This window comes from Carcharhinus amblyrhynchos, chromosome 22 (genome assembly GCF_965287045.1).
Source record: "Carcharhinus amblyrhynchos chromosome 22, sCarAmb.v2.hapA, whole genome shotgun sequence".
Classification (NCBI taxonomy): Eukaryota; Metazoa; Chordata; class Chondrichthyes; order Carcharhiniformes; family Carcharhinidae; genus Carcharhinus; species Carcharhinus amblyrhynchos.
In genome coordinates, this window is record NC_137345.1 from 21,362,692 (window position 1) to 21,375,321 (window position 12,630).

The 12,630-nt window shown below is 42.7% G+C and overlaps 1 protein-coding gene across 1 annotated transcript in view; it reads left to right on the forward strand.

Moving 5' to 3' along the window:
* LOC145356995 (semaphorin-3D-like) overlaps nt 1–12,630 on the forward strand; it is a 103,398-nt gene that overhangs the window by 40,462 nt on the left and 50,306 nt on the right. Inside the window, exon 5 of the mRNA XM_080210026.1 lies at nt 2,915–3,008. Coding sequence (XP_080066152.1) covers nt 2,915–3,008 — 94 coding nt within the window. The remainder of the gene's footprint in view (nt 1–2,914; nt 3,009–12,630) is intronic.

The following is a 12,630-nucleotide window of genomic DNA, read 5'->3' on the forward strand; positions in this document are numbered from 1 at the left end:
AATTTTGTTCCATCGGTGACACCCACATTCTGCATATGAATTTAAAAAAAAACTTGTTCCCCAATATTGAAGTCTCAGTTTTGCCCATGTATTTAATGGCTTTGTTGAAGAAATGGTAAGCTGTATATCAAATTTGGCAGATGACATTACGTTAGGAAGCACTAAATTGTGTGGGTCAGAAGCGTATGTGACAAAGGAACCTAAACAGACTAAGTCAGTGGACAAAACTATGGTAAATGGAGTTCCACCTGAAGATATGTGAGGTCATTGATTGTGAATGAAGGAAAGACAAATCCGAATATTTTCTAACTGATAACAAAGTAAGGGTTGCAGAGAAGCAAAAGAATTTGGCTTGTAATTGTATACGAATCACTAAATTGCATAGGCAGCAAAAGTAATTCAAAAGCATAATGGAATGTTGTCCTTTATCTTGGAGAGGTTGGGATTCAAAGGAGAAAGTTATGTTTTAGTTGCACCGTGTCTTGTTCAGATTCCATCTGAAGTATTGTGGTCAGTTTTCATAACAAAGCTCAGTAAAGATATGGTGGTGTAGCACACATTTACCAAAACGATGGCAAGACTTACAGAGTTAAATAATGATCAATGGTTGTTCATAGTTAACTTCTATTCTCTAGAATTTAGAGAGGGGATGATCTAATCAAGGTTTTTAGGGTGATTAAGTGATTCATTGGTGTGGACACAATAGTGGAACCTTTTGTGGCCTGGTCTTCAGCAGTCCAAGTGTGTCCAAGTGCCCGGGACTTCAGCTATCACTTCCTTCACAAGCTGTGGGCTCATGCCCATCAGATCATGACTCTGAGCATAATACGGCACACGTACCCCTGATGTGGGCGGTACAGGTGAACGCTGTGATGGTGTATCCTGTGAGGATTCTGAAAACTCATCCTCAGAGGTGATGCCTGGGTGGAGATGGTAGTCAAGTTGGAGTAGGATCTCTCTGCCTCTTTCTCTCGGTTTTTGTTCTGGAATCTGTAGTAGAGGACATAAAGAATTAGTTCATAGTTAAACGCAATCCATTTGCCCACATACGCTTCCTGCTTCAATCATGTATGAACACAAGTTAACACAAGGCTGGAGGCATCCTCATTGGATGGCTGTAACATTCCAGTCTCTCTAACCACACAGATTCAGTCTCAATAGGTTTCCCACAAGGGGTGAAAAGGTGCCCAGACCAACAGCCAGACTGATGTTCCTGGCTTGTAGGGAATGAATGCCTGTCCAGGTACCCTTTAGATATGATGTCTAGACCTGCTACCCCCTGAGGTAATGGTAAAATTTCATGTCCACCCTCATCGCATATTTCACTGCACTACTGACACATGCATAGTTAATTGGCTGGCCTCTGCATAATCCCTGCATGGTTTCCAGTTCCTGAGGAGGACTGTCACTCAACTATGCTCCCACTGCCGAACTTATGCCCCGCGCTGGAAGATTCTATCCAAAGGAACTATTTCCCCTGGTGGGGGAGTCCAGAACAGGAGGGCCTAATCTTAAAATTGGAGCTAGGCCATCCGTAAGTGAAGTCAGGAATTTTGATTTCACATAAAATCTCGTAGAAATCTGGAAGACTCTGAACAAGCTTTTGCGGATAAGTCAATCGAAATTTTCAAGATTGCGTGAGATGAAATTTTTCATAGGTAAGAGTACAAAAGCATACGGAATGAAGAACGGTTTATGAAGTTGAGGTAAGTTCAGCCATGGTCTAATTGAATGTTGGAATAGGGCCATGGGCCTAAATGGCCTTGTCCTGTTCCTGTATTCCTACACAACAGCTTTTTTTAAAAAAAGTCAAGTAAAGTTTATTTGTTAGTCACAAGTACGCTTACATTAACACTGCAATGAAGTTACTGTGAAAAATCCCCTAGTGGCCACATTCTAGCATCTGCTCGGAGACACTGAGGGAGAATTTAGCATGAGCAATGCATCGAATCAGCACGTATTTCAGACAGTGAGAGGAAACTGGAGCTCCTGGAGGGAACACATGCAGACATGGGAAGAATGTGCAAACTCCTCACAGACTGTGACACAAGCCACTGTGCTGCAGCTGTGCTAACCACTGTGCCACTGAGTCACTACTCAGATGACGCCAAGGCCATAGAGGTTTCTTGCTTGCTCCTGTAGTGTAGACAGCAGCAGGAGTAACATATGCTACAGCTGACAGCACATCAACAGTATCAAAGTGTCTTCTGCATAGCTCTGAGCAGGCTGTCGCTTTACTCGTTTCCATTTTTTGACACATTATGGTTCGCAAGCTGCCAACTCTTCAGTGACACATTGCTGTTGCCAATCAATGGAACCTGAGTGATAAACGGTAACGTTTATCTTTTGCACACAAAATGGAATGGGAAGCTAAGCATGCAACCCATTGCACAGGAATATTAAAATGATTCAGTAATGTAATCTATGATTTATGCTGTGATTTTGAAACATTTGACTATCTTGAAATTTGTATGTTGTGCCAGTGGAAAAAATGGGAATCGTTCGACAGGCTAGATCTTAGATGTGCTGCATTTAATAGTTTCAGCGTTGCCGTTCCTCCCACTCATTTGGTTATCTAGGGATTCTGGGGATGGGATGCAGAAGGTAGAAACCTGAGAAGTAATGAAGATGTATTAAATGATAGGCTGTTAAACCCTAGTAATGCTATTGGCTCTGACGGTGGGTAATAACATATAGTTAACAACCTGTCTCCCATAGTTATCTTCCTATCTATCCACAAAATGTCATGAAAATGTTTTAATGTGGTTTATTCTGAAGCAGTAAAAATCCTTGAAAATCTCCATGTGCTCTTTTAAATTCTGCACCTTATTTAGTAGACTGCAAGATTTTGAGACATGAATGATTTATTTTTGGTTGCATCTGATCTCTTAATTTCTTGTAACTTTACTAACAGGAGCTTTCATTAAAGCTTGACCTTGAAACTCTGGAATCTGGAATATTGAAATGCCCTTATGATCCCATTCAGCCTTTCACATCAGCTCTCATAGGTAAGACAATTGTACATGGATGAGGATTTGAAATAATAACGTTGAATGAATGAATTCCTGTGTTTAATATGGGCCAAATGTGCAACGATCAGGCTGTAAAGATTACAACTATCATGTTTACATTGTCAAAATCATGCAGGTTAAATATTGCTTATGAAATAGATTTTACGCAAAAACTAACTTCTGGAAAAAATGCATATTTGTGTAGAACTCAAAAGGTGCAGGATGAAAATGATCTGTCACACAATGACAGTGGACAACTCAAGTTATTTTCATCGATGTGTCTTCAGACCATCTGTTTGTACTTTTAACCAAATTTTTAATTTGCGGGTCAGCACAGCCATTTGCTGTGAAGTATATCGTAGACTAAACGCTACATTTACAAAGAAGTTCCATTGTGGAGCATCAGGCCTAAGGAATTCAACATGGAGCTGCCACAAGGGTAAAGCTACATATGGCTCCAGTTAATCGTATATGATTATCAACTGACTGACCACGCTGTTTTTATCTTTTTGCCTAGCACGTGAGCTGCGTCTCCCTGTAAAACTCAGTCAATAGTCGACTCTCTGAAGATATGTAATTATATCAGAACATCCGGAAAGAATTTTTACATAATTGTCAATGGGGGAAAATAACAGTTTTAAAACCAGATCACTGCCAATTTCCTAAATAGACGTTTTTATAAGATCCCAGTTTTCCTGCATTCTCACAACATGCCTTTGATACTTGCAGTTATGTTGAAACTGGAGCTACTGTTACATTGGCCTGGAGTTTTCATGGTATGTGCTATTTTGGCATAACCCCCTTTACAGCAACGTAACCAATTTCATTTGCAAGTCTTCAGATAATAAAACGGCCAATATTTGTGACACACAAGTGCCAGGCAATGACCATAATCCAATAAGAGAGAATCTAACTACCTCTCCTTGACATTCACCTGCATCACCACTGCTGAATTCCCTGCCCATCATCAACTTCCGAGGCAGCTGCCATTATCCGCAATTTCAGTTAAATCAGTGTGGTGATTGTCCCTTTAAGGGCACAAAGGTCAAGCGACCCTTACTCTGAAAGTAACACATTGTATTGCCCTTAAAGGGAAAGGACCACAATGAACCACATAAATACTGCGTCTGCAAGAGGGGGTCCGATGCTAGAGGTTTTGCAGTGAGTTACTCACCTTCTGACTCCCCGAAGACATTTGACCATCTGCATGGTGCAAATGAGGAGTGAGATGGAACACCCGTCCTGACTCCTGCTAGAAGCAGGCCCTACTGACAAAACTGGCCACCTGAATTAATCACCATTGGCAGTTTCTGATAATTGGGCTTGTTTCCAGGCTTTTGATCACAAGTGAAGCCTTTGCCTCTGAACCAGGAATTTGATGACTACACGGAGTGTATCCATATTGTGACTAAACTGTTCGATTCTCAGTCTACAAATCCTGTTATCACAACTCTTAGGGCGGAATTTTCCCACCTCACCTCACACGTAGCAGACAGGGAGCAGACCATGCAAAGATCTGTTGACGTCGAGTGGGATTTTCCCAATCTTAGGGCAAGCGTGGATAGAAAATCCAGCTCCTAGTCAACCGTTCTCGACGCAGAGTGGCACCCCTCAAACTTCAGGCTAGCGACCTGCCTCAAGGAAAACAAACTATGGAGAACAAACATAAGCAGGTGTTTTGGCAGTTTTTTTATTCATTCGTGGGACATGAGCATTGCTGGCTGGCCAGCATTTATTGCCTATTCCTAGTTACCTTGAGAAGGTGGTGATGAGCTGCCTTCTTGCAACGCTGAGATCCACGTGCTGTGTGTTGACCCATAGTGCCATTAATTCCAGAATATTGACCCAGCAACTGCCTCATGTGTCTTCAGATGTGGGACTCTCTCTAAGTCTAACTCTTTGCTCTTGTTGTCTCCATTTTCTGATTGGCTGTCCCACCTCAGCCACCCAGTCAGGCTGCCAATTTCTGAACACTAAGAGACTGGCATTGGTTTGCCAGTCTTGGGAACCTATATGCCATCCCTGATTGATCGCCAGCCTGCGTCTTGTGTTTAATTGGCTGGAATTTAATGTTAGCAAGTGCGAGGTGGTTCACTTTGGTAGGAATGATGGTAGGAAGGACTATCACTTACATGGCGAAAAACTGCAGCAGGCGACGGTGCAGAGGGACCTCAGGGTCCTTGTGCATGAGTCGCAAAAACCCAGCTTGCAGGTGCAGCAGGTGGTCAGGAAGGCTAATGGGATGTTGGCCTTCATAGCGAGGGGGCTTGAATATAAAAGTAGGGAGGTCTTGCTGCAGCTGTATAGGGCATTGGTGAGACCGCAGCTGGAGTACTGTGTGCAGTTTTGGTCACTGCACTTATGCAAGGATATTTTGGCCTTGGAGGGAGAGCAGAGGAGGTTTACTGGGCTGATACTGGAGTTGAGGGGGTTGAGCTATGTGGAGAGGCTGAATAAACTAGGCTTGTACTCGTTAGAGTTTAGAAGAGTGAGGGGAGATCTCATTGAGACATATAAGATGATGAATGGGATGGATAGGATAGAGGTGGAGAGGCTCAGAAAGGACAGTAGGACTAGGGGGCACAGCCTGAAGATAAAGGGGGGTCAGTTTAGAACGGAGTTGAGGAGGAACTTCTTCACTCAAAGAGTGATGAATCTCTGGAATTCTCTGCCCGTTGAAGTGGTGGAGGCTGCCTCGCTAAATATTTTTAAGACGCGGGTTGATGGGTTTTTGATAAGCGAGGGGATTAAGGGTTATGGGGAGAAGGCGGGAATGTGGAACTGAGCCACGACAGATCAGCCATGATCTTATTGAATGGTGGGGCAGGCTCGAAGGGCTAGATGGCCTACTCCTGCTCCTATTTCTTATGTTCTTATGTTCTTATTTTAAAACAGCAATGGGGATATTCATTACACGCTGGATTGGGTTGAAATCCTCTGTTAGGTTCCTGACCCCTGAGTAAAAGTTTATCCCCTTGATCGCGCCCAAAGCAGAAGCTTTAACCCGTTATATTGCTGTGTAGAGAAAGTTACCAAATTAGAAAAATTTGCAAATTATAATAGCTCATTTCCCCCAAATCTTTAAAAATGACAGTGTGCATGCTCAACACATTGTTGTAGCATTTACATCCCCTTTTTTAATGGAAGAATTCATCTTTTTAATGTTTCTATTAAATGGTAAAGCAAGGTTATGCAACCACATTTAACACATGATTGCTATTTTCACAAATCATGATATCTCCTTGTGAGTACAGAACCTGTCATTTCCATCTTAACCAGAGCTTTGTAGATTTACAAACTGAATTGAAGAAATCTCTTTGTTTCCAAATAGGCTTAAGAGAAACATGTGGCGATAATGGGAAGGAAATTCCTGACAGGAATAAATGAATAATTGAAACATTCTGCATGTGGAGAGGAGCATTATAAATTCACCAGTGAAAGGATAAAAGGAGAATTTTGTGAGGTTTTTGCTTTGAAAGTTTAGCTACGTACTCTGGAGAGTCAGTAGCTTTATGTCCACTGAACTCCATCTTTTACTTTTTAAGTAATGAAGAATTTCTTTTGTTGTCTTTTGGCCTTTCCTCTGGCTGTGGATGTTGCAGTGTTACTGACCTGAGCATTGTTGACTAGTCACAGCTACTTGAAGTTCATCATTGCTGCCAGAAACACAAATAGATTGATTCAATTGTCGCTTTTCATTAAAAACCCATCTGGTTCCTACCTCTGACTCCGGACCAATTGCATTGTGGTTGACTCTCAACTGCTGGGCAGCCAGCAACTCCCATGTCCCAGGAACAGATTTTTAAAAATTCAATGAATGAATTTACTTCAGTTCTAATGGATACCATTCAAGCCAAGTGGCCCTGCGAGCTGTGTTAGTTGTTCATGGGAGTTGGAGGAAACATCTCAGCCAAGCCTCATCTTATCATAGAATCATACAGCTGCTTGCTGCTTGTTATGGAGGTCAGTTAGCTCAGTTGGTTGGACAGCTGGTTTGTGATACCTACAGCACGGGTTCAATTCCTGTTCTGACTGAGGTTATTTATGAAATCCATATCTACTCCACCTTACCAGCACATCCACCCTGCACCCCTCCACCACCACCAACTATATTGTGTTTTCTGGTGGCGGAGGTGGCCTGCCATTGGCCACATCAGGATTTTCCAGTCCAGCCTAAGTCCACGAGATTCTGCATGGCTCACCCATCCCACCACCAGGCATTTGTGGAGGCTAACCAGAAGATCCTGATGGTGTGAAGGGTCGAGGCCTGAAGGGGTGGTAGCAGAGAATCAATCGTGACTTTCAAAAGAGAGTTGGACATAATCTTGAAGAATAAAATCTTGCTGCAAAGCTCTGGGGACAGGTTTCATAACTAGATGATTTACAACTGGCACTTGTCCCTGAGCTAACCTCCTAATATCCTCAGCAACATCAAGATCGAGACTTAATGCATGATTTGTTTAAGTTCATGGCCCTTTCAAATATTTTTGCCTGGCTGTGAATGTGCAGTAATTCTAAAAAGGTAACTTCTGCATGGCATGCGTGAGAGATTTTGGTTTGCCATACAGCCAAATAATTGCATTGCTTCTAACTCTTTAATATTTTGTGTCTCCAGCCCTCTGTCATTCAATGTAGTACTGAAAATCTTATCATGACTTTGTTACCCCCAGACCTAAATACTCCAAAGCATTTTTTTGCTGACCTCCCACTTTGCACCTTCCAGAAACTTAAATGTATCCCGAACTTCATCCCTTTCCATTTTCTTCCTCCTTTCAGTCCCATATGCCTCCAAAATTTATACACTCCTCCAATTCTGGTTTCTTGCACATTCCCTTATGGGCAGCACAGTGGTTAGTACTGAGGCCTTACAACACCAGGGACCCGGGTTTGATTCCCAGCTTGGGTTACTGTCTGTGTGGAGTTTGCATGTTCTCTTAGTGTCTGCTTGGGTTTCCTATAGGTGCTCCAGTCCCCTCCCACATTCCAAAGATGTGTGGTGGATTGGCCATGCTAAATTGCCCCTTAGTGTCTAGGGGACTAACTAGCGTAAATGCATGGGGTTATGGGGATAAGGGTTGGGTGGGATTGTAGTTAGTACAGACTCGATGGGCCAAATGGCCTCCTTCTGCACTGTGGGATTCTATGATTCTTCATTCCACTGTATATTTAACTGCCTCAGCCTTATGCTCTGTAATTTCCTTCTTGAACATCTCCCTCCGTCCACATCTCTCTCCTCATTTAACATGTTCGTTGAAAAGCTACCTCTTTGACTATTGCATTCGTTGCCTGTCCTGCCACCTTCTTAGGTGGTTAAGTGTCAAATTTTGTTCAATAATTATTCATGTGAAGTGCATTTGTTGGAGTGGGGCAATTTGGATAAATCTTATGAAGTCCCAGCAAGGCATGATGTGTCTGCTTTCACACCATATTGTTCTTGTGCTTCTCCAGTTTTACAGATAATTCAACCCACCCATCCCACCCCCACCCTGATCTCCCTCCTCGCTCCTTCATCAATTATTTTAAATCTGTACTCTCCAACGACCAAACCCCTGTTAACAGAAACAATCCGTTTGCCCTCACTCGAATCTCACCCAGGCTCACTTCTCACTGGTTGCTAGACATTGATTAGAAGTGAAAACCTTGGCTTTTTTTTCAGAGCTCGGTAATACTGTTGCTAATCGCGCACCGTTATTGTTGAGGTCAATTAACTGAACACAGTTGGGGGAATCGAACCAATGAATTTTCTATCTGTGTGGCTTGGTTCCAAACATGGTTCCGCACTTACCGACTGAACTGCAGTTGAAGACACATTTTTTCAAAGCCTTAACAAATAACTACTGTGCGTGTAATCAAGTTGTATATTTTTTTTTGGATGCGCTATCATTTCTAGAGAATTGACCTTACACCCAGCTCACACGGAAGGGATTTTCTAGTTACCCAAACTCCAGTGGAAAATTTGTGTCTGTGACCCATATAATGAGAATAACTGTGCTTGAGCCTGGGAACATTTAACACTCAATACGTTGATTGCAAAATGTGACCTTAATTGGTACCCTTTTCATTGCCTTGCATAAATCTGATTATCATGGTTCCATAAAATTGTAAAACTTGAGAGTATGATGTTTACAATTATTAGATTAAGTAATAATTCATCTTATAATTGTGACCTGACATAAAATCCGAGTCAAACAGAATATGATCATTCCTTCCAATTGTTGGAACGTTGTTCACTGGCTTAATGGGATTTTCCAACTTTGTTGCTGCCACAAGAAAATGTCAATTTGGCAACAAAACACAAGACTTGACAAATGGCAGCTGATGATGATGGGAAGAAATAAAAGTTAGTGCGGCTGTAAAACTAAATTTTCCCATAATAAACGAAGCTAACTTTTCAACGTTTACACCATCAGCAGCAGAAAGAAGGTCAAGGCGCAAGTTTTCCACAATGATGCTCTTCTGTGAATCTGAGAACATTGGTTTAATATCCCCATAAAACCTCTACAGTATAAAGAATTCTGTTCACATTATGTATGTTCAATAACCTCACAGTTTTCCTGCAATCCCACTGTCCACTTGTAAAAAAATAATTCTGAGGGATATGGGTGTTTTTCTCAAGGCCAAAGTTTATTGTCCATTGCTCATGGCCTTTGAGAAGATAGTAGTGAGCCATACGCTTAAACTGCTGCAGTCTGTAAGTGGCGAACGAGTTATTAGGGCATTCTGGTGTTTTGACCCCATGATGATGTTCATTAGATTGATTCCAGAGATGAGGTATTTGTCTTATGGAGAGAGTGTGCATGTTATGCTTATACACTCTAGAGTTTAGAAGAGTGAGGGGAGATCTAATTGAGGTGTATAAGATGCTAAAGGAGATTGACAGGGTAGACATGGAGAGGATGTTCCCTCTTGTGGACCAGCCTAGAACAAGAGGTCATGGTTTTTGGATAAAGGATGGTAGAATAAAATCCAAGGTGTGGAAAAAAATCACTTCTCTCAAATGGCCATGAGTCTGTGGAATTCACTGCCTCAGAGTGTGCTGAATGTCAGAACACCTAGCAAATTTAAGGAGCAGATAGATAGATTTTCAATTAGTATTGGGTTGAAGGGTTATGGAGAATGGGCAGGAAAGTGGATTTGAGGCCATGATTGGACTGAATCATTCAAACCTAATACCGGTGTTAACAACAATCTATCAAACTCAGATTGAAAGTTAACAATTTATATCCTCAAATGCCGCTTGCAGAAGAAAGTTTCAAACTTCCATGACCCTTTGTGTGTAGAAGCAATTCCTAATTTTAACACCTGAAAGATTTGGCTCTATTTATTTGACTCTTTTGCCCCAGACCATGCCTTTGAATCAACTGAGACAAAAACATTGAATGAACATTTTTATGTTTATAATGCCCCTTGGATGTCCTTAGAATGTCCAAAGCATCTCGCACCAATGAACGGAATTTTGAAGTTCAGGAATTCATCTTAATCACGCAGACGGTAACTAATAGGATTGGACTGAAGACAATAAAATTAAAAGTCAGGCATGTTCTAAGATGGGCGACCAAGCCTATCCTAATTCCTACCTCTTCTATAGCAATATTTGAAGAGCAATAGGTGGTCAGCATTTACCCCTCAACAACTAAAGCATATTATCTGGCTATTGCCGTTTGTACAAATTTGTTGTCATATTTGCCCACACTATCACAGTGATTACTCTTTGAAAGTACTTCATTGGATTTGAAGTGATGTAGAAAATCTTGAAGACATGGTTAGCACTACATAAGTGTGTGTTCTTTCTTTTCAAAGCACTGCACTGAAAAACACTCAGTATATAATAAGTGCTGGAGAAATATAACTCTTTGTTGTATTTAGAGTTAAAATCATAGATCCCTATAGCGCTGAAGAGGCCCAGCAAGTCTGCACCAAAGCTCTGACAGAGAATCTTACCTAGGCTATCACCCACGCCTTATCCCATATATTTACCATGGCTAATCCATCTAATTTACACATCTTGGGACACTAAGAAGCAACTTAGCATGGCCAATCCACCTCACCCACACATCTTTCGACTGTGGGAGGAAATTGGAGCACCCAAAAGAATCCCATGCAGACACTGGGAGAATATGCAAACATAAGAACATAAGAAATAGGAGCAGGAGTAGGCCATCCAGCCCTTCGAGCCTGCCCCGCCATTCAATAAGATCATGGCTGATCTGTCGTGGCTCAGTTCCACTTTCCCGCCCTCTCCCCATAACCCTTAATCCCCTCTCTTATCAAGAACCCATCAACCCGCTTCTTAAAAAATATTTAGCGAGGCAGCCTCCACCACTTCAACGGGCAGAGAATTCCAGAGATTCACCACCCTTTGAGTGAAGAAGTTCCTCCTCAACTCCGTTCTAAACCGCCTCCCCTTTATCTTGAGGCTGTGCCCCCTAGTCCTATTGTCTTTTTTGAGCGGGAAGAGTCTCTCCACCTCCATCCTATCCATCCCATTCATCATCTTATACGTCTCAATGAGATCTCCCCTCATTCTTCTAAACTCTAACGAGTACAAGCCTAGTTTATTCAGCCTCTCCTCATAGCTCAACCCCCTCAACTCCGGTATCAGCCCAGTAAACCTCCTCTGCACTCCCTCCAAGGCCAAAATATCCTTGCGCAGGTGCGGCGCCCAAAACTGCACACAGTACTCCAGCTGCGGCCTCACCAATGCCCTATACAGCTGCAGCAAGACCTCCCTACTATTATATTCAATCCCCCTCGCTATGAAGGCCAGCATCCCATTCGCCTTCCTGACCACCTGCTGCACCTGCAAGCTGGGTTTTTGCGACTCATGCACAAGGACCCCGAGGTCCCTCTGCACCGTCGCCTGCTGCAGTTTTTCGCCACGTAAGTAATAGTCCTTCTTACCATTCTTCCTACCAAAGTGGACCACCTCACACTTGCCAACATTAAATTCCATTTGCCATTTCCTGGCCCATTCGCCCAGCCTATCTAGATCCTTCTGCAGACTCTCCACACCCTCCGCACAATTTGCCTTTCCCCCAATCTTGGTGTCATCAGCAAATTTCGACACCCTACACTCGGTTCCCTCCTCCAGATCATCTATATAAATGGTAAATAGCTGAGGCCCCAGCACCGACCCCTGGGGCACCCCACTAGTCACCAACCGCCAATCCGAATAGCACCCATTGACCCCCACTCTCTGCCTCCTATTTGACAACCAATCCTCTATCCACGCTAACACCCTACCCCCAACTCCATGTCCCCTGACCTTCTGCAATAACCTATTGTGAGGTACCTTGTCAAACGCCTTCTGAAAATCCAGAAAGACCACATCCACCGGCTCTCCTCTATCCACTGCCCTAGACAGATCCTCATAGAACTCCAAACTTGACACAGTGATGCAAGATGGGAATTGAACAAGGTTCCTGGAGCTGTGAGTAGCAGTGCTAACCATTGTGTCACCATGCCACCCATTTAATGCGTTAGCTCACGGCTCACATTGATATAACTCACATTTTAGCCCACAGGTTTAGAAGTGAGCAAACCAGTAGGAGTGAATTGCATGCAAATCTTTTTATGAGCCATAGGAATAAGCTGTCAAAGAAGACTTCATGCAACAGCA